The sequence below is a fragment of the Cetorhinus maximus genome, chromosome 5 (assembly GCF_964194155.1).
Source record: "Cetorhinus maximus chromosome 5, sCetMax3.hap1.1, whole genome shotgun sequence".
Classification (NCBI taxonomy): Eukaryota; Metazoa; Chordata; class Chondrichthyes; order Lamniformes; family Cetorhinidae; genus Cetorhinus; species Cetorhinus maximus.
In genome coordinates, this window is record NC_135883.1 from 120,914,486 (window position 1) to 120,937,144 (window position 22,659).

General features: G+C 42.6%; 1 protein-coding gene across 7 annotated transcripts in view; it reads left to right on the plus strand.

Moving 5' to 3' along the window:
* eya4 (EYA transcriptional coactivator and phosphatase 4) overlaps positions 1 to 22,659 on the plus strand; it is a 460,934-nt gene that overhangs the window by 431,475 nt on the left and 6,800 nt on the right. For 6 of the 7 annotated variants that reach the window (XM_078542404.1, XM_078542397.1, XM_078542401.1 and 3 more), the window contains 2 exons: positions 610 to 731; positions 3,233 to 3,333. In XM_078542404.1, the coding sequence (XP_078398530.1) occupies positions 610 to 731; positions 3,233 to 3,333 (223 nt within the window). Of the gene's footprint in view, positions 1 to 609; positions 732 to 3,093; positions 3,195 to 3,232; positions 3,334 to 22,659 lie in introns of all 7 variants that reach the window. The other variant, XM_078542398.1, reaches the window with a different exon arrangement.

The following is a 22,659-nucleotide window of genomic DNA, read 5'->3' on the forward strand; positions in this document are numbered from 1 at the left end:
CAGCTTGAAGCCCACAGAGACCTGAGACCCTACAGAAGCATTAATCAGATGGTGTAAGAGCTGCATCTTGCATGAAATAAACTGGGGCCTGTTTCTATATTTAAGGGTTGGTGGAAAGAAGTTGAAGATACTTAAGACCCAAAATCTCTTCTCAAGACAACTAAGGTTAGGTTACAAATGTGGCCTTGCCAGTGTCACCCGCACCCTGAGAATAACTTTTTAAAAGTACTAAGATCTTACAAATAGTAAGTTAAACTGATGTCTGGTTTATCAGTTACTTTTGGTAGCATTAGTTGAGAGAGGAATGTTTGCTTGGACACTGGGAAAACTGCCCACTTTACCTTAAACAGTATTGTGAGATACTTTATTTCCCCCCAATCAACTAAAGGCAGAGCCTAACTATAAAGTATCATCCAAATCATGTTATCTCCAACAATACAGCACATCCTTAGAACCATATTGAAGTCACTTTAGATTGTGTGCACAAGTGGGGCTTGAACCTAAAGGCAATAGTTGAGCTAAGCTGACACTCATTTTGATCAACAGCTGATACTCTTTCACGTTACAAGGAAGATTACTGATTTCATTTTATTTCTTTGTTTGTTGCAGAAGTAACTGTGTTAATGTCTTGGTAACTACGACACAACTCGTGCCAGCACTTGCCAAAGTCCTATTGTATAGCTTAGGTGGTGTTTTCCCTATTGAAAATATTTACAGTGCAACCAAAATAGGTAAGGATCTAACAGAAAATATTTGCAGCATTATAATCAATGAAGCTGTATTTGAGATTACAGAATGTCACTGAACATAGGGGCACAGTTTGTAGTTACTACAACCAACATTTACTTGGTCAATCTCTAAACAATAATGCCCTATCAGTTCCATAGTACAATTCATCATTTTGTAAATACCATTTAATGTTTACATTAATTTTATTTTGTTCTAAATTCGGGTCAAAAGGATTACGTGAAATCAACTGTGAGTTGCGCTCCATAAATCAGTGAACCCACTCCTCAACTGAAAGTGCAGGGGAGTGGGTGCTAGTGACCTCTGCAAAGTAACTGGAAACGGAGGGATGTCATCTCACTTAAATAGAGCAGCCAATGCCTAGGCCAGTTTGTGGTGGGGGGGACAGATAGGAAATATATCACTGACCAAACACTCTTTGACTGCCGGTGCCACCAGCCATTTCAAAACACCGATCGGACTCCTTTATCCAAGAAAATTACTGCTGCCATGATTTTCACCGTTGTCCTGCCACAGTGTTTCAAAGCATGGATCCCCAAGCTCTTCAAGAATCCAGGTCACTCGGTGTTTGAGACACTAGGGCTAAAGAAATTCCCATGGCTTTAACTGTGTGGCACATTAACATGATTTGTCAGATATGATCTACTACATTTGGAGATGACACAAAGTTAATTTAAAATGTTTTTGAAAGAGACTTATTTCAGAACATAAATATTTATGAAGGATTGTGATAAACCTTCCCTTTTGTTTTGTTGCATCTTTTACTGTAAATATTTGGTTATTTGCTTATACAATTGCTAAAGGAACTGCCTTGAAAAATTGTTGACTACATGAGAGCTGATCTGACAATGAAAAGCTGTTAAATAAGAGTTCACATCCTGACTGTTTCAGGAGCTGTTTAACTTTATCACAGATCCTGAATGGGTGAGGAACTAATCAATATTAGTACAGATTCTGGTTTTATGAGGGATTGGCTGCCATTAACACAGACACTTCCTAGGAAAAAGCTTATTTAACATTAGTACATGCACTAACTGTAAAAATGAACTATAATTAGCATTATTGTATGAGGAACTGATAAAAAATTAGTAAGTTGTTACTCTTTTGGAATATTTAAGGACACACAACTGAGTTTTCAGGATAATTACATGCTCAAGATTATACTACAGATTTAGGAAATGACTTTAAAAGGATTGATAAGACAATATAAAGAGAAATTAAGCATTACAAAGTCTGTAGGGGGAAACAACAGCAAGTTGGGGTAGAAGTTGTACTTTGTTGTGCCCATTTTATGGATAAAAGGCATAAAACAGGTGCAGCAAGGTCCAATCTTGGGGGCCAACATTTTCTCCTCAAAGAATACAGAACAAAATCAAATCCAACTGTTAGGTGAGGGAAAATATGCAAACTTCCAAAAAAGCGCTCCAACGGTAAAGAGGGAACTCAAAATAAGAATAGTTGTGGAACCCAAATTTAACCTTAAGAAATTCTTCCAATATTAAAACAGCAAGAAAATTACGACGGAAAATTCATAAGGGTGCAAAGAAGGCTAAAACTAAGGAAGAAGTTCGATAAAGTTAGAGAGAGAGGTAGCTGTTATAAGAGTCTCTTCCTCCATTAGGGAAACTGAGAGCCTTCATCACCACTTCTTGAGGTCCATCATCATGCTCCCATTGGTGGCCCTGGAACGCAGTAGTGCATGGGGTGATATAAAGCCAATTAAAATGAAAAGTGTACGTGGTGTAAAATGCGCTGTCAATTCGCTATTGCCCATATTGCACTATCACTGAAAGCCAGTTTCATCTCCTGTGTGCCAATGTGAGGTGATAAGAGGAACAGGCTGTCATGCCATCCCCCTACCAGCATTTGCTGTCTGCATCCACACAAGATTAACCACTTAGGTGAAGAACTAACAGGTTGACATCACTTGTCCCCCAGCATGTCCATAGGAAAAAGGGGAGAAAAGTGAGGAAAATTGATTTTTGAACACTGTGAATCCCAGCCTTTCAAATTGCCAGCCCTCATGTAGTAAACCATTGAGTGGAAGATCCATTATGGGGAAAAAGTATGACTTTAGACAGAGTTTGTTGATCTGTTAGGGAGAGTGATAAAATGGGGACAGGCGGCAGACAGAGGTACAGCATTACTATTGGATTGAGGCAGATGAAACATAAAGCTGCCCAGCTGCATTCAAGTGAATATAGTACTTTGCAGTGCTATATTCTCACTTATCATTCTCAATATTTTTTCCCAAAGATAATTTGAGCATGTTCCCTGAAGACTGATTTTAATTATGTACAGTATAGTAAAACAGATTGAAAGGCTGAGCCATGCATTGTTTTTCAGGCAAAGAAAGCTGTTTTCAGCGTATAGTGTCCAAATTTGGCACTAAAGTTACTTATGTTGTCATTGGAGATGCCCGAGATGAAGAGCATGCCGCTACTCAGGTAAATTCACCCTGAACTCTTCCTCATTTATCTTCCAGGCAAAGAAAGTTGCTTTGAACGAATTATGCAAAGGTTTGGCAGAAAAGTAGTATATGTTGTTATTGGGGATGGTGTAGAAGAAGAACAGGCAGCAAAAAAGGTAACAAGTCTGCTAAATATTGTTGGTGCACCATTTAGATTTATTACTCTGGGCTTTGCTTTGTTTGAATTTACGTGATGTTGGAAAAGATTTTCCAAGTGTGCATTAATGTATTAGCTTGTAGAGCATGATGAGATAGCACTCTGAACAAGTTGCTTTGTGAACTAGAATTAATATAATTAACCTTATTAGATAACGGATTTGGTCTTCATTTTAAGGTGGTGGTTAATTCTTTCCCTTTTTTTGCATGATTTTTTTAAGAAATGGTGTGTGTCCCTTTATAAAGCCTTATATAGATCAAAGCAGATTTTGCATGTTTTAAGTACTGATTGTGCTGTGCCTTTCCTCAAGGATTATATGATTAGAAAATCTACTCAATGACATTATAAGACCCTGATGTCAAACATTCAAAAGTCACCATTTGCATCGAAACATTAGTTGCATAAATAAAAACATTAGAATAATTTAATACTTTAAAATGTGACATTAGTTGAATTTTATATAATATTACCCACAGGGCCATCAGGCTGAGAAGATCTACATGCAAGTTAAAGTTGACTGATAATTTGAAGATTATTTGCTTCATACTTACAGGGCCCAGTTCCCATCCATTCACTATTCTTGTGTTATGGGTGGGCAAAAATGAGTAACAAGGCAGTTATTGATGGAAGGTGCAGATAGCATAATAAAGCATGAGGACCAGGTCATCTCATTTGAATTAGCAGTAATTGCAAATAAGGCAATTAAAAGTTTCAAGTACCAAAGCATGTACCAAAGTGTGGTCTATCTATTTTTCTATCCATTTTCAATTCATGGCAATGTTCTATATTGAAAATACTGTAGAGAAATTGGACCTGTGGCACCTGTTTCACAAGTCTTAAAAGGCACAATGAGACCACAATTTCAGAAACCAATTTCATGCTCCCCAAGGATGCATGAAAAACGTCCAACCCAAAATTGAGTCAAACCATTTTCCATGCATCCTCTACAGATGTAAATTCCTGCTTAAAATCCCCTGATAGAAATTTATTTGGGGTGGTACAGTAGCAAAATGGATAAGATGGTGTGACTGTAAAAGAGGCTGGTATTGGGATCCAGAAGGTAGCAATGGAGGAGCGTCAGTCCTTGCAATTGTCCAACAGGTTTGATCTTCTTGCAGCTTGTGTTCACAAGAGCAAGGACTACAGGGAAGTTGAGCAAACTGACCACACTGTGGTGCAGGGGACCGTTCAAGTGGAGGAAGCAAAAAAGGAATTTAGTTGTAGTAGAGGACAGTATAGTTAGGGGAATAGACACTGTTCTCTGTAGCCAAAAGCATAAGTCCTGAAAGCTGTGTTGCCTCCCTGGTGAGAGGGTTAAGGATATCTCCTCAGGCTAGAGAGAAACTTGGAGAGGAGGGTTAAGGATCCATTGGTCTTGGTCCTCATGGGTACCAACAACATAGATAAGACTAAGAAAGAAGTTCTGTTGAGGGAGTATGAGCAGCTGAGGACTAAATTAAAAAGCAGAACCACAAAGGTAATAGTCTCTGGATTACCCCTGAGCCATCAGCAATTTGACTCAGGGTAATAAGACCAGAGAGTTAAATGTGTGGCTCAGAGATTGGTGTGGGAGAAATGAATTTTGATTCCTGGAGCACTGGCAGTACTGGGGAAAGAGGAAGCTGCACCATTGGGATGGCGTTCATCTGAATCACACTGGGAGCAGTATACTGGCAAATCATATAACTAAGGTTGTATAGAGGGCTTTAAAATAAATGGACGGTGGGGTGGGGTGGTGTTCATGTGAGGGGAAATTTGGAAAGTTAAAGAAAAAGGACAAGGCAATAGCGCAGGATAGCAATGCAGGTAATGATAAGCAGAGTGGGACAGGAAGGGACAGAGCATACAAACATGAGGGTGCACCAGCAAATAAGATCAGAATCTGGAAAAATAGTAAGTCAGAATTAAAGGCTTTTTACAAATGTTGTGTGCATTTTGACAACAAGATCGATGAATCGATAGCACATAAAGAAATAAATTAGTATGATATGATAGCCAGTACAGAGACATGGGGCAGAATTTTACGCCCCCTCCTGCTGGCAGGATTTTCTGGTCCACCCGAAGTCAATGTACTTTTGAATGGCTCACCACATTTTAAGGCCCGGCCCCCACCACAACAAGGCCGTAAAATTCCGTCCGCAGTTGCAAAGTGACCATAGCTGGGACCTGAATATTCAAGGGTATTTGACATTTAAGAAGGACAGGAAGAAAGGAAAAGGAGCCAGGGTGACTTTATTAATAAAGGATGAGATCAATACAGTAGGGATCTTGGTTCGGAGAATCAAAATGTATAATCAGTCTGCATGGAGATAACAAATAGCAAGGAAAGAAATCACTGTTGGGAGTGTTTTATAGGCCTCCCGACAGCGGCTGCATGTTAGGATGGAGTATAAATCAAGAAATAATGAGGGCTTGTAAGAAAGATGCAGCAATAATTGTGGAAGATTTTAACCTTCATATAGATCAGATTAATCAAATTGGCAAAGGCATCCTGGAAAATGAGTTCATAGAGTGTATTTGGGAAAGTTTCTTACAACAATACATCCTGGAATCAACCAGGGAATGGCTATTTTAACCTGGTAATGTGTATTGAGACACATCCGCATTCCATCTGCAAAGGGCAGCCCCTGATGATCGAACCCCACCTGTTTCCTGCCCTTTGAAGAGTGGAATTAAAGAAAGAAAGACTCCAAGAGAAGGTTGCATCATCTGTGGCCAACTAAGGAAGTTAAGGATGGTATCAAATTGAAAGAAAAGATGTACAACACTGCAAAAATTAGTGGTAGGACAGGAGATTCAGAAAATTTTAGAAAATATCAACAGTTAACTAAAACAATAGTAAAGAGGGAGAAACAAGCATGAAAGAAAACTAGCCAGAAGTGGAAAAACAGGCAGTAAAGGCTTCTACAATTATATAAAAAGGAAAAGAGTGGCGAAAATGAGCATTGGTTCCTTAGCGAGTGAGACTGGGGAACTAATAGTGGGAAAGAAGGAAGTGGCAGAGACTTTGAACAAGTATTTTTTATCTGTCTTCACAGTAAAGACACAAAAAGCATCCCAAGAATATAGAAAAGCAGGGAGCAAAGAAAGGGAGGAACTTAAAATAATCACAATTACTAGAGAAAGTTTACGAGAAAAACTAACGGGACTAAAGGCTGACAAGACTCCTGACCCGCATCGTAAGGTCTTAAAGGAAGTGGCTGCAGAGATCATGAATGCATTGGTAGTAATATTCCAAAATTTACTAGATTCTGGAGAGGTCCCAGCAGATTGGAAAACCACAAATGAACACCACGATTCAAAAAAGGAGGAAGACGGGAAGCGGAAAACTATAGGCCAGTTAGTCTAACATCAGTCATTGGGAAAATGCTAGAATCCATTTTTAAGTAAGTAATAGCAGAACATTTAGAAAATCATAGTACAATCAGGCAGAATCAACATGGTTTTGTGAAAGGGAAATCATGTTTGAAAAATGTATTAGATTTCTTTGAGTGTATAACAAGCAGGTTAGATAAAGGGAGACCAGTAGATGTGATGTATTTGGATTTCCAAAAGACATTCAGTAAGGTGCCACGTAAAAGGTTACTGCACAAGATAAAAGCTCATGGTGCTGGAGGGGCTAACTAACAGGAAACAGAAGATCAGGATAAATAGGTCATTTTCAGGTTAGTAAACGGTAACTAGTGGAGTGCCGCAGGGATCAGCGCTTGGGCCTCAACTATTTACGATCTTTATTCGTGACTTAAATGAAGGGAATTTGCTGAAGATAGGTAGGAAAGCAAGTTGTGAAGAGGATACAAAGAGTCTGCAAAGGGATATAGATGGGTTAAGAGAGTGGGCAAAATTTGGCAGATAGAGTATGATGTGGGAAAATGTGAGGTTGTCCACTTTGGCAGGAAGAATATAAAAGCAGAATATTATTTAGATGGAGAGAGACTGCAGAATGCTACAGTATAGAGGGATCTGGGTGTCCTGGTACATTAGTCAGAAAAAGTTAGCGTGCAGATACAGTAAGGCAAATGGAACATTGGCCTTTATTGCAAGGGATATGGAGTATAAATGTAGGAAAGTCTTGCTACAACTGTACAACTACATAGATGAGACCACACATATGTTCAGAGAAGGTTTACTTAGCTGACCTCTGGGATGAATGGTTATCTTAAGAGGATAGGTTGAGCAAGTTGGGCCTATACTCATTAGAATTTATACTCATTGGAATAAGAGGCAGTCTTATTGAAACATATAAGATTCTGGGGGGAGTTTGACAGGGTAAACGTTGAGAGGATGTTTCCTTTCATGGAGAAGTCTAGATCTAGGGGGGGCACAGTTTAAAAATAAGGAGTCTCCCACTTAAAACAGATGAGGAGGAAATTCTTCTCTAAGGGCTATTAGTCTTTGGAATTCTCTTCCACAGAGAGCAGTGGAGGCTAGCTCATTGAATATATTCACGGGCTGAGTTAGACAGATTTTTGGTTTACAAGGGAATCAAGGGTTATGGGGGACATGCAGGAAAATGGATTTAAGGCCACCATCAGATCAGGCACAATTTTATTGAATGGTTGAGCAGGCTCAAGGGGTTGAATTGCCTGCTCCTGCTTCTATTTCTTATGATCATATGTTACTGGACTACTAAGCTGGAGGTCTGGACTAATGATCCAGAGACATGGGGCAGGATTTTCCCTTCGGCAGCTGGGCCTGGGAATGGCCCCAAAATGGACCGCCGCCCACTATCGGGCTCTGACCACGATTTCACGCTGGCTGGCCAATTAACAGCCAATCAGCATGAAACATGCGTTGAGAGCCTCAGCGCTGCCGGGGTTGTGGGGGGGTGGTGGTAGGAGGAACGTGAGAACTGGAGTCTGCACGTGCGCAGCGGAACGGACACTGAAAGCTCCCTAAAGGCACAGAGACGAAGAATTTTAAAATAAAAATTAAAGATTTTAAAAATAAGAGAACCATGTCCCCACATGTGACTCAGTCACATGAACAAGGACATATTAAAGATGTTTCAAAATTTTTACTGTTTTTTTTTAATTACTGTTGGAAACGTCATCCTGGCCGTGGATGAGGTTTCCTCAAAAATTCAAAGGCCGCCTGGCCTATTCGCCCACGCGCCAACCATAAGGTTGGACGGGCAGCAAAAAATAGGATCAAATTAATGGATTAATGACCTTAATGGGCCTCTTAATTGATATCGCGTGAGTGCGATTAAGTTTTTATAACTTTCTAAAATGATCCCTGTTCAGCAAGCAGAAGAAGTACGTGGTATTTTGACCATTCCACCACCCAGGGTTTTCTGGCTGCTGTCAGTGACAAACGTGGTCCAAAATTCTTCAACTTCAAATGGGCAAGCTGAATGTGGAGCTCATCCAAGTCTTGGCCCGAGGCCCTATGTCAGCCGGTCTCAAGCCTCTCAGTGGGGCACACACTGCTGCGTAGCTTTGATGCTAGCTCAATAAATGAGATTAGACAAATTTCTACCCCACTGCCTGCCTAAGATGGTTAGAATCTTATTTTGTCCTTACTTAATTTGTAAGCAATGAAGGAGATCAGGAAACCCTTGTAGAAATTGTACCCCAATGTTTTTAATTGGGGGAAAGAGCTATTAGCTGGTTTTTATGCTGAAATACAGGTTTGAAAAAATATTGTCCTAGTCCTGGCAGTTAATGATGTTGCATCCATGAAATATGGACAACATCATGACTGACTATTCCCTGCGCTTTTGGAACGAATTGCACAATTGCTTTTAAAATAGAATGGAACGTTGATTTAATAATTTGCACTCCTGCTGCCAATCATTTGAACAGTGGTGGTGAAGAGAAATGGAATATCTGAGAGAAGAATTGGAACTGTAGTCTAATCCAATTATACATTTCTTGAAGTTAAGGTCCTGATCTCAGTGCCAAAAAATTCCAAACTCATGACATGTGCATATGTCCAGAGTTTGTCTTGGATGTGCTTTATGCTATAAGGAAATGAGACTCATTTTCATTTTTGGCTATGTTAATTCATTGTTTCACTGTTAACTAATCATTTTCCTGTTGGTTGAAGTACATACGACAACAACAACAAAAAAAATGCTTTAATAGGATGGTATAATAGGATAGCTGGCGAGTACTGGCTACTGTTTTTATACTCCAACCTATGAAAACCTGGGAGAGAGACATCACCCCATTGATAACAATGTGTGAATTTTTTTGCTCAACTATGTTCAAAATATAAAGAACAGTGAAGGCTCAAATTCCACACTTAAAAGTAAATCCTGTGTTACCAGGAATAAACCTTGAATAGAAAATGTTGAAACAGTAGAAATTCACAAGTAATTTGGGTTATTCTTCACAATTTTTCCTTGTTCTTGAGATGTGGGCAGCTGCTGGCAAGACCTCATTTATTGCTCATACCTCGAAGCTGTGATGACTACTTATAACTGGGTGGCTTTCCAGGATTTCAGAAAGTCCTGAAGATCAATCACATAGTATGGAGCTGGAATTACATGTAGACAGGCAGGGTGGTGTTGGCATGTTGCCATCAGTGAACAACATTTGAGAACTAGTTGGGCTTTTTTTGGCAACATGCCACCTTTCGTGGTCATTTTTTTCTAATGCCAATCCACAAATTACCAGATTAATTGATTTCAATTCACAGTTTGCCATGGTTAGATTTCAAATAAGCTAAATAAACCCAGATGATGGTGTAATGGTAATGTCACTGGACTAGTAATCCAGAGGCCCATGCTCTGGGGACATAATTTCAAATCCCACCATGGCAGCTGGTGGAATTTTGAATTCCTTTAATAAACCTGGAATATAAAGCTAGTCTCAGTAAAGGTGACCATGAAACTATCATCGATTGCTATAAAAACCTACCTCGTTCACTAATGCCCTTTAGGGAAGGAAATCTGTCATCCTTACTTGGCCTGGCCTACAAGTGACTCCAAAGCCAAAGCAATGTGGTTGACTCTTAACGGCCCTCTGAAATGGTCTAGCAAGCCACTCAGTTCAAGGGCAATTAGGGATGGGCAACAAATGCTGGCCTCGCTGGCGACGTCCACACTCATCATAGGATAAAGAAATTAATGTACTAACTATGGTACAATTACATCGGTATCAATGTCTCCAAAAGTGGGCCTCACACTGAGAATTCAAATTGTTGTGTGATGCTCTTTATGAACGTCAGCTTGCTGTTCAGTGTGCAGTAGGTGATTTAAGTGTGCTGTGTAACATTTGTGCTAGAGATTGTAATTAACACCAAGATTATATATAACAGAAATGCCAGATCTCAATACTCAAATCTTGAATTGTATTTTTCCATTCAACTGTTTTTTCCATTTGCTATACTCATTCGTCTTTACTATAACTCCTTGGGGAGCTTTATGCAGAAGTTCCTGACATCACCTAGCTATGGGTTTATGGGGAAAATTTTACATTCTCCTACCAGCAGATTTGCAGACAGGGAGTGGCCATAAAATTCTTCAGATGGCCTTCTCACTGGGCTCTCATTCGCCCAGGCCTCTGCAATTTTACGGTGGGACAGGCAGGGCCTAGGTCAGCACCAACCTCCCCACCCTTGCCCCAGTTGAGGCCCTTAAGTGGCCGATTAATGACCACTTAAGACCATTTCACACCCAGCATCATTTTTCAGGCTGGTAGGAGGAGTTCAAGGGTTGGGAGTAGCCCAAATTTTGACCCTTCCGGACAAGAACGGGGAAGGGCACCTCCATCAACAGCCTCCTTTCAACATTGGGTTCCCCCTCCCAGCTCCCGAAAGGTCTGGCCCCTAACCCTCCCTCCCACACGTGACCTCTCCACCAACACCCCTAACACTCCTGACCCCCTCTGGCCATCCACCGCCACTCCCTACCTGGGCCTCCTCCCTCGCTACCCTGAGACCCCAAAACTTACCTGGTTACTTTGGACTCCTCAGAGCATCAAATTGTAACTATTGTTTTAAACCACTTTCTCCAGTTTCTCATGATTTCCATGTAGGTGTGTATCTTATTCACTTATAAATTCTGACCAACATCTTCAGGGATCAGATCAGAAGATAACATTTATGATTTATGATTACCAGTCAAAGATAAAATAAAATTAATGATCCAAAAGAAACTAAATAAATATTCCGTACATTAAACACAGTAATAGCCCCCTTTCATTGAGCTGTCAAATGCAGGATTGTGGGGAGATTTTTTCCTATGGCGGGTGGGCTGGGCGGGGGTGGGCGCGGAGCCAATCGCCGCCCGCAATCAGCTGCATGCCGCCATTTTACGTGGGCGAGCCAATTAAGGCCCCTCCAGTGTAACGCGCGGCCGGTAGCGCTCTGCGCTACCCGTACAAGTGGGGGGAGGAGGGAGAGTCGGGGCCTGCACTGCGAAAGATCGCAGCAGATAAAGTCGATAATAAAACTTTTTTAAAAATAAAGTAAAAAATTATTTACACATGTCCCCTCATCTGACCGTGTCACATGAGCTGGGACATGTTTGTGAAGTTTGCAAAATTTATTTGATTATTTTATAAAACCTTCAGGAAACCTCATCCCGCCCGTGGATGAGGTTTCCTGAAAAACGCGAGGGCCGCTTGGGCTCTTCGCCTGCCCGCCAACCTTAAGGTTGGACAGGCAGCGTGGTTAATAAGTTAAATAACTTTTTTAATGTCTTTAATAGGGCATTGACAGTTCGGCGGGCGCGCTGCCACCTCCGAAATATCGAAATGACACGCGATGACGTCGGGACACACGCCCGACGTCATCTTGCACCACTTTACATGCCGGCATGTCGGGCTTGCCCCCACACGCCAATGGCAATATTCTGCCCTATGAGTAAGCAAAATGGGAACATCGTGCTGAAGGAGCAGTGGCACCTCCTGTAATATTACATTGAAATACAACAGTCTGTACACCCAAAACTTTTGCTGATCTGCAAAAATGTTTTTTTTTCCTCCCCGCAGTACTTCACCAAATGATCACTTGTTGAATTGCAGCTGGAAATGATGAAGAGAATTTTTTTCTCTCAGAGGATTGTTAGTATGTGGAATTCTCTTCCCCAGACAGCAGTAGAAGCTGGATCATTGAATTTATTCAGGGCTGAAGTAGACAATTTTTGACTAACAAGGGAGTAGAGGGTTCCGTGGGGCAGACAGGAAAGTGGAGTTGAGAACACAACCAGATCAGCCATGATCCTATTGAATGGCGGAGCAGGCTCAAAGGGCCGAATGGCCTACTCCTGCTCCTATTTCCTATGCTCCTATCATTTGTTGTAGATGAATTAAACAGTAAAATCTTTGTAAAATGGGATCATTGAAGGAATGCTGAGGATTGCCATAACTGATTTGCTACAGAAGACTCCCTATCATAGATGTGCATCATTGAAGGAGGCCCAGAGAAGGGAGAGGGGTTGGTGGTGGGGAACATAATTATTGGTTTTAGTAATATGCTCTGCCATGGAGCGTCTTTATATCTGCAACAACTCACACTAAGACATTCTGATCTTGGATAAACTGATCAAGTGATGGACAGGCAGAACCTTCGCTACCTCACCAGAGACAGGAAAAGAAAATCAGGCAGTGTGTCATACCAAACCCTTGTTATATACATCCTAACAACTGGCTGTAGAGCTGAACCAGCAGATACTTAAGAGCAGACTGTTGATATTCCCTTTTGTCCCTTTCGTCTTCATGTGTTGCTTTGGAGTTGGGGAGAGGACTCAGGCCTCAAAAGTATTTTTTTTAATGAAGAGCATTTTTTTCTAATTAATCAACATTGAGGGCAAATCTTTTGGGGCTCCAAGTGTCCCAGCCTAATTCTGCTGTTCACTCACTGATCAGTCTGGTTTAAAGTTTCAGTGTGTAACAAGGAGTTGCACTGCAGATTCCTAATTGAGGGATGATGTTGCTGGCCATGTTCCCTCAGTTAAACTCCATTCCATTTGATTTTCATTACCATCCCTGAATCCGCATTGCCCGTGTCTGATTGACAAGATTAAGCCACTACAGCTGGAGTGTTGAAAATTCTGCAGTTTGTAAACTGTTTTTCCTTTCCTTTAAGCCAAGAGGGAATTAATAAATCTTTGCATCTTCTCCAACATTCATCCCCTCCCCTGTAAAGTCAGTCAGGATTCAAAAGCATATGCTGTGCATTTAAGTATATCTGACTCCTACAAATTTAGGGAAATATTTCAAAATCATTTAAACTCTTTCAGCCTTTCTATTATGCACTTATATGTTTGCTGGACTCATCATACATTTGTGGCATATCTGAATCTTAATTTTCTAAGGGCTAAATCTCTTTTAACAGAAAATGGGAAAATATTTGTTTTACTCCATAACTAATAAAATTGCTGCAACATGCAACTTTGAAACATTTGGTCACCCAAATTTTGACCAGTGCACCTGTGCAAAGGGGGAGCATGCAATATTAGTGCACTAGCCTCATTGGTTTATTATTGGTGAGCTGCGGGCGTCAGTCATGGTCCCTGAGACTGGTCATGGGGGGAGCAGTTAAGTCCAAGGACAATGACTCCAGTTTTACTCTGGGAACATGAGGAGAACTATTTTGTACCTATCTTTGTTGTGATATCCTCCAGCAGCTCCTTTCAGGTTTGGTCACTGTACACCCGAGAAAACTGGCCACATGCTGCTACCAATGCCATCCATTTTCCCAAAGGGACCTAAACTGCATATGCAGTGGGCCTAATGTCTGTTTCATGTGAGTGCCTAGGGCAATTACAGGGTACCCCAACCAATATGGCATATGGCAAACTACCAAAATGGACTGACCACTTCCGCACATTATATTGGACCATTCAGCACTCGTTCCTAATCCAAGAAATGAGTGAAGTGCAATTCAATTTCTAGACTATGCTTTTAGACAATATGATTTCATTACTAAATCATTAAATGCAGAGAAAAATGGAGGAGAGGATGAGAAAGCAGCTGCTTTTGACACTAATACAGCTTTCAAAACAGAGACCTCTGGAGAGCAGGAGGTCAATGGGCAAATGTTCATGTGGCTAGAATCATACCTGACACACAGGTAGATTGTCATGGTTGTCAACGGCTGCTTATCCCAGCCCAAGGACATCACTAACTGTCCTCAATCCAACCATCTTCAGCTGCTTCACTAATTAACCTTTCTTTGTCATAAGGTCATGAAATATGTTATTCACTGACGATTCTATAGTTTTCAGCTTCATTCACAAATTATGCTAATAATGAAGCATTGCAACCCGCAGCAAGGTTGTATGGCAGCTAGAGTTGGGTTGACAAGTGACACTTGGCATTCATGTCACGTTGGTGAACATCGTGCCACAGAAGTGCTAGACAATGACCATTGTCACGACTCACTGGGGATTGCACTGTAATATCAAGCTCCACTGTTCCCCGAGCTGTAACAAATGTGAAAAAGTTTGATCAAACCACCAGATTGCCCCAATTTTATTTAATTTATGTTAACAGAATATGAGCACCAGGTTTGTAAACTTAATAAGTAAATAACTGTTTATTGAACAAATTGTCTTTAACTAGTGGCAAAAGAAAGAAATATTAACTGCTAACTTCTAACATAACTTAAACTCTACCCCTTCTTAAGTCCCTATACACAGACCACACGTGCACACATAAGACACATTAGACACACAAACCATGGATTTTAAGGGTGAGATAAAACAGTTCAACAGCACCAATCCGGAGTACAGGATTAAATGGGTTGATTTTGATTGATGTTTACCAAATTCCTTGCAGTTTGTTGTTGATGACATGAGATGGTCTCCCAGCACTTTCAGTCTGTGGTTTACTGGTTAAAAAACTTGCTTTTCAATGTATCTACTGGTGATTTTTCCCCTTTTCCTCTTGACAGGGGTTTTCCGAGGAAGCTGGTTACCAATATGCGAGGAATAGCCAGCTAGCTACTATGGCAGAATTACTGGAATCTTACAAACACAGGAGAGGGAGGTTTCAGGTCTTCCCTCTTTCCCTCAGGCTAAGAGCTGTACTGCCTGTACTGTTACCACACACAACCCTGGTCATCTGGTCAGGAGCCAATTAAAATGCTGTCAATAGAGAGGTCCCCTTAGTCCAGGGCTCCTTTCCAGCACCATCCTGTACTTTTATGGCACACTCTGTTCCAGAATAGAAACATTGTAGATATTCCTCATCCTATTCCAGTGAACACGTCTTTTACTGCAGCCATGGTAGTTTTTAAAGCCACAGTCCAAGAAAAATAAAAATAGATTCTTTACATAATCTCCAATAATGACATTTAATGGCATTACCATCATTGAACCCTCAACATCAACATCCTGGGGGTCACCATTGACCAGAATCTTAACTGGACAGCCACATAAATGCTGTGGCTACAGGAGCAGATCTGAAACGGAGTATCCTGTGGCAAGTAACTCACCACCTGGCTTTCCAAAGCCTTTCCACGATGTACAAGGCACAAGTCAGGAATGTGATGGAATACTCTCCACTGGCTTGAATGGGTGCAGCTCCAACAACACTCAAGAAGTTTGACATCATTAAAGCAGCCCAATTGATTGGGATCCCATCCACCACCTTAAATATTCACTCTCTCTGCCATTGTGACTGCAATGTGTACCATCTACAAGCTGCATTGCAGCAATTCTAACTCCTCCGCACCACCGCACCCCCCCCCCACCTCAACCACCACTCCCCCAACTATGGCTCCAGAATGCATTATCTGCAGGCTGTATCTACATGATGCACTACAGCAACACAGTAAGGTTACTGGTTAGTTTGATAGTATCTCTCAGCCCTCTGATCGCTACCGTAGAAGGAGAAGAGCAGCAATATCCAGGAACAACAGTACCTTTAAGTTCCCTTCAAGTCACACTCCCATCTTGACTGGGATATAAAGTGTGATTCCTTTATTGTCAGTGGGTCAAATTGGAAGAATTTCAGACTGAACTCCAGGGCATGTAGGGACGGGCAATATGAAAATATAAAATCAACAGATTGGAAAAGGCCACCTAGTTCATCAAGCCTACTTCACACAACTACAATATCTGGAGCATCACAATTAAGCACCAATGCCTGCCAGCATCTGCACCTAGCAACACACATACCCAAGCACCCAGCACCAGTCATGTAATCTCGTGGGAGAGACAAAAATGGAATAAAGACCTATCAGGGAAAAACATTTTTAAATTTCCTTTCCTAACCCTTTAGATGACTGAGACTAATTAAGGAGACCACATAAACAGTAAATTTAGGACCGTTTATAAGATGTGATCCTCATCCCAATTAGAAACTAGTCGTTAAGACATGCAGAGATTCTACACTCAGCACAAGTGAGGAACTTGTTCTGTCTACTATCCTTCGGGAAAGGAAGGACCACCTAACATTTAACCTCGCACTATCCTTACATAGCTTATACACATGTCCTTTGGTTTTCCCCAGCCTATATAGTTTAAATAGCCACAATAGAAACACAATCAAGCAATTTTCAACATCCCTATCAAACCATTCCGAAGCCTGAATATTCCTAAAGGGAAGTGCCTCTCAAGCCTTTCTGAATAATCATGTTTTTTAAAGCTGGGGGTTATCCTCATGGCACTACTTCAGACTTTTCCCAAAGTTTCTATATCTCCCACCATGAAGAAACCAAAACTGAACGTAATATTCCAAATGTAGCCTAATCAGGGACTTGTACAAGGCGGTGTGCTTTGTTTTATATTGAATAGTTCTATTTATGCAACCTAATACCCTGTCTGCTTTGGCTACAGCTTCTTGGCATTGGTCATGAATCTTTAAAGAGCTATGGCGGCCCCTTTCCGTCTAAACTGACTTTAAACAGATTCTGCGTAGAGTTTAAGTACACTGTGTATAGAGTGTTAGCAAACTCAGTATTGATCCTATACAAGTGCATTGAGATTTGCTTGCAGAATTACTTTCTGCTGTGCAGTCCTGACACTCATTCAAATTTTAGTTCTCTCTGTAAAACAGAGGGAATAAACAACCATAACTCTGACTGGTGTAGGATCTCTGGTAACACAGTGGACTGAATTTTATGGGGTGTCAGGGTACCCGCCCTCCATGCGAAAAAGTCAGATCCAGTTGCTCACCCTGCAGGCAACTGAAGCTCGGAGGGGGCATTGATTGTCTTGAGATGAGACTTGCACCCCTATCTGAGCAGGAAGCCCTGCCTCTGAGAGCTGTTGGACAATCAAATGGGAGTGCTGGTCACTGCTAGGACTGTATCCAATCCCCAATCATGAGGAGCTGGACTGAGAAGTAAGTGCAGGCAAGCCCTGGTGAGGGGGGTTAAGGGGCCAGGGTAGACAGGAGGGGAAGACACGGTGGTGGGCAAGTGCCACCTCCTTAAGGGGGCTGCCCTTGCCCACCACCAGCCTGCACCATGAGAGCTGCCTGGCTGAACGCTTGGCTTGGGCCACTCCCACCATTGGTTAAAGCCCGGGGGCCGTAAAATCCAGCCCAGTGTGTGTGAGACTCATTAGTGGGGTGTTCAGTAAGCAGCAATAGCTGCAGATAAGTGTCCATTCTAGATCTAAGTATATATGAGAAACTGCCTTCTAGGTCCTATGACAAATACCACAGGAGATCCGCTCTTAACAAAGAAACTTGTATTTTCATAGCACTTTTTACATCCCCAGAACATCCCAATGCATTTCACATCCAATTAATAAAACTGGTTTAGGTGGTATTGGTTGAGGGATGCTAGCCATAATTAAAGAATCATAGAATAATACTACACAGAAGGTCAGTCAGCCAGTCGTTCCTCTACCGGCTCTTTCAATGAGCTATCTAGTTAGTCCCCAGTCCCTGCTCTTTTCCATAGTTCTGTAATTCTTTTTTCCTTCAAGCATTTATCCAATTGCATTTTGGAAGTTACAGACTTCCTTCATCCCACTATTGACGGCTATGCCTTCGTCTGTCTAGATGCAAAGCTCTAAGAGTTGCCACCCTAAACACCTGTCTCTCTCTTTCCACCTTTAAGATGCTCCTTAAAACTTATCCATTTCTCCAAACATTTGATCACCTGCCTTAATATCTCCTTATGTGGCTCAGTGACAAAATCACAGTCAAATTTTGTGTGATCAGACTCCTGTGAAATGCCTTGGGATGTTTCACATGCAAGTTGCTTTTATTGTTTTGGATTGCAATACTACCTATACAGTGAGATCTTACCAAGTTTCCAATGTGTAGCCAGTAAGGCCCCCAAAAAACTGTGGGCCTTTCTGGCACAATCCCAGTGATAGTGCAACAGGAATTCAGCAGGAAATCTCAGATTTAAGATAAATTGGGCATGAAATTCAGTCACTTGATGCCACTTCTAGTGGTGCTATGCCAACGTTCCTCCATATTTGTAGCAGAGGGGATGCTGCTGGTTGGTTCCCAAGTGCCACCCGACAACTAGAATTGTGAACACAGATGTATCCCCTGCATGCGCCCTAAGAAGGGGATACATCTGTGTTGATACCACAGACGTCAATGGGCTGATGCAAAGGAGAAATAGTGAAATTGGCCAACTTATGTGCAGGGATCGCCTTCCTTATTCACTCCTGAAAGCATAAGCGTTGGCAGGTATGATGGGTCCTGTTCCGGGGCTACTTAAAGGGCCTCTCAGTAAGTTACAGCTGTGGTGCTTTTGACTTATTTGTGCTCAGGCACAAATGTTGGTAGAAGCTCTCTGATGAGTTGCTGGAGAAGTTTGAAGGTTGCCGCTGGCCACAGAAAGGCTGAGCAAATTAGATAACCACACATAAATATGGGGGCCGTAGTTGCAGTGCCGCTTGTTCTGCAGCAAGAGCAGGACAGGCAAAGGAGGAGGCATAGGGGAGAACCTCTGAGAGGAGGGAGGAGAAGGAACGCTTTCCGTAGAATACCCTAGCCTAAGAGGGTGTTCCAGGAGCACCACTCCTACCTTGGGATCAATTAGGAACAGTGCCTTAGGAGCTTTGCTTAACTAAGGGCACAGTGACAAAATTGTGTCACGACTTTACGATGACCTGCAGTGTCAAACCAGGGTGAGGACTGACCTCCCAGTGCCGCTAAAGATCACCATCGCCCTTTCTTCCTTCACAGCCAGTTTCTCCCAGAGGACAGCTGGCAACATTAGCAACGTTTCACTATTCGGCATCCAAGGAAGTATCAGAGAGGTGTCAGAGGAGCTCTACAGGAGGAGAGGAAGCTTCAACCTTGCCTCCTTGAGGAGGGAAGACCAGGGTGAGAGGGTACATAAGTTTTCCAGGTTAGCAGGCTGCCTAATTGTCCAGAGCGACATCGAACGCACATGTGGCTTTGCAGACCCCTGCATGTCAACAAGGAGCGATACTACAACCACAAGAGCTACCACTCAGCACATGCAATTGGTATGGTGAATGCCCACTATCCTGACCGCACCATCTTGCTTTTATCCTGCAGCAGTTTGCATTAGCTACTGTTTTCAGGCCTTGAAGGCAATCAACAGGATGGCTGCTCCGAGATAAGGAAAACTCCATTCGCGCATGGCGCATTGACCCTCTTCCATCATCTTACTATGTAAGTCAGAGGGCCTTCACCAGGAGCCATGGAGTCACACACATAACACCTTGGAGCAAGCCATCAGTTCCCTACAGCAGAGATATCACTGTCTAGATCATTCGGGAGGAATCTTAGCAATACACGATCGAGAGGGTTTCCAAGTTTGTGGTGTCTGCTGTTTCAACCACAACAAAGCAATGAGGGCTCAGCCATCTCCTTTAGGGATCTGGAGGCCATCACCACAGGAGGAGGAAGAGGAGAGGAATTGGAAGAAGTGGGAAGACCAGCTGCATCTGGATGATCAAGAGGGACCACATAGTGAGGCTTCACTTGAGTTGAACGGAAAATCTTCACCCCAGCATGGACACATCGTTGCCTTACAATACGTCCATTTCAGACTACTCATGACAAATTCCCCTTGACTTACATTACATAGTAAAGGTCAACAGCAAAAATCTACACACACAACCTTATCCAGCAATATATAACTAATACCAAAGAAAATAATTAATCACCCTTAGTGCCTATTTAGTGAATGCCCTTGCCTGGCCTAGTGCTCCTATACTACCTCAGTAGCTGCATTTTTTTTCATTATTCACGGAATGTGGGCTCCACTGGCTGAGCCAGGGTTTATTCCCCATTCCGAGTTGCCCTTGAGAAGGTGGTGGTGAGCGGCCTTCTTGAATCACTGCAATTCTTATGGTGTAGGTACACCCACCACACTGTTAGGAAGGGAGTTCTAGGATTTTGACCCAGCGACATTGAAGGAACAGCAATATATTTCCAAGTCAGGATGGTGAGTGACTTGGAGGGGAACTTCCAGGTAGTGGTGTTCCCATCTGTCTGCTGCCCTTGTCCTTCTAGAGTGGTCATAGGTTTGGAAGGCGCTGTCTAAGGAGCCTTGGTGAATTCCTGCAGTGCATCTTGTAGATGGTATACACTGCTGCTACTGTGCGTCGGTGGTGGAGGTAGTGAATGTTTGTGGATGTGGTGCCAATCAAGTGGGCTGCTTTGTCCTGGACGGTGTCAAGCTTCTTGAGTGTAGTTGTCATGGCTCTCATCCAGGCAAGTGGAGAGGATTCTATCACACTCCTGACTTGTGTCTTGTAGATGGTGGACAGGCTTTGGGGAGTCAGGAGTTGAGTTACTCATTGCAGGATTCCTAGCCTCTGACCTGCTTTTGTAGCTACAGTATTTATATGGCTAGTCCAGTTCAGTTTGTGGTCTATGGAAACCCCAGGATGTTGATAATGGGGGATTCAGTGATGGTAATGCCATTAAACATCAAGGGCTAACGGTTATATTCTCTCTTGTTTGAGATGGTCATTGCCTGGCACTTGTGTGACATGAATGTTACTTCCCACTTGTCAGCCCAAGCCTGGATATTGTCCAAGTCTTGCTGCATTTGGGCATGGACTGCTTCAGCATCTGAGGTGTCACGAATGGTGCTGAACATTGTGCAATCATCAGCAAACATCCCCACTTCTGACCTTATGATGGAAGGAAGGTCATTGATGAAGAAGATGGTTGGGCTGAGGACACAACCCTGAGGAACTCCTGCAATGATGTCCTGGAGCTGAGATGACTGACGTCCAACAACCACAACCATCTCCCTTTATGCTAGGCATGACTCCAACCAGTGGAAGGTTTTCCTCCTGATTTCCATTGACTCCAGTTTTGCTAGGACTCCTTGATGCCACACTCAGTCAAAAGCGGCCTGGATGTCAAGGGTAGTCACTCTCACCTCACCTCGGGAGTTCAGCTCTTTTGTCCATGTTTGAAGCAACGCTATAATGAGGTCAGGAGCTGAGTGGCCCTGGTGGAACCCAAACTGGGCATCAGTGAACAGGTTATTGCTAAGCAAGTGCCACTTGATAGCACTGTTGATGACCCCTTCCATTACTTTACTGATGATGGAGGGTATCCTGATGGGGCGATGATTGGCCAGGTTGGATTTGTCCTGCTTTGTGTACAGGACATACCTGGGCAATTTTCCACATAGCCGGGTAGATGCCAGTGTTGTAGCTGTGCTGGAACAGCTTGGCTAGGGACGCGGCCAGTTCTGGAGCACAAGTCTTAAGTACTATTGCCAGAATATTGTCAGGGCCCATAGCCTTTGCAGTATCCAGTGCCTTCACCCTTCTTGATATCACGTGGAGTGAATCAAATTGGCTGAATACCGGCACCTGTGTTGCTGGGTACCTACGGAGGAGGCCAAGATGGATTATCCACTTGGCATTTCTGGCTGAAGATTGTAGCAAATGCTTCAGCATTGTCTTTTGCACTGATGTGTTGGGTTCTACCAACATTGAGGATGGGGATATTTGTGGAGCCTCTTCCTCCAGTGAGTTGTTTAATTGTCCACCATCACTCATGACTAGATGTGGCAGGACTGCAGAGCTTAGATCTGATCTGTTGGTTATGGGATCGCTTAGCTCTGTCTATCACTTGCTGCTTATGCTGTTTGGCACACACAGCTTCACCAGGTTGACTCCTCATTTTTAGGTATGCCTGGTGCTGCTCATGTATGCCTTCCTGAACTCTTCATTGCACCAGGGTTGATCCCCTGGCTTGATGGTAACGGTAGAGTGGGGGATATGCCGGGCCATGAGGTTACAGATTGTGTTCGAATACAGTTCTGCTGCTGCTGATGGCCCACAGCACCTCATGAATGCCCAGTCTTGAATTGCTAGGTCTGTTTGAAATCTATCGCATTTAACACAGTGGTAGTGCCACACAACACAATGGAGGGTATCCTCAAAGTGAAAGCGGGACTTTTCTCCACAACAACT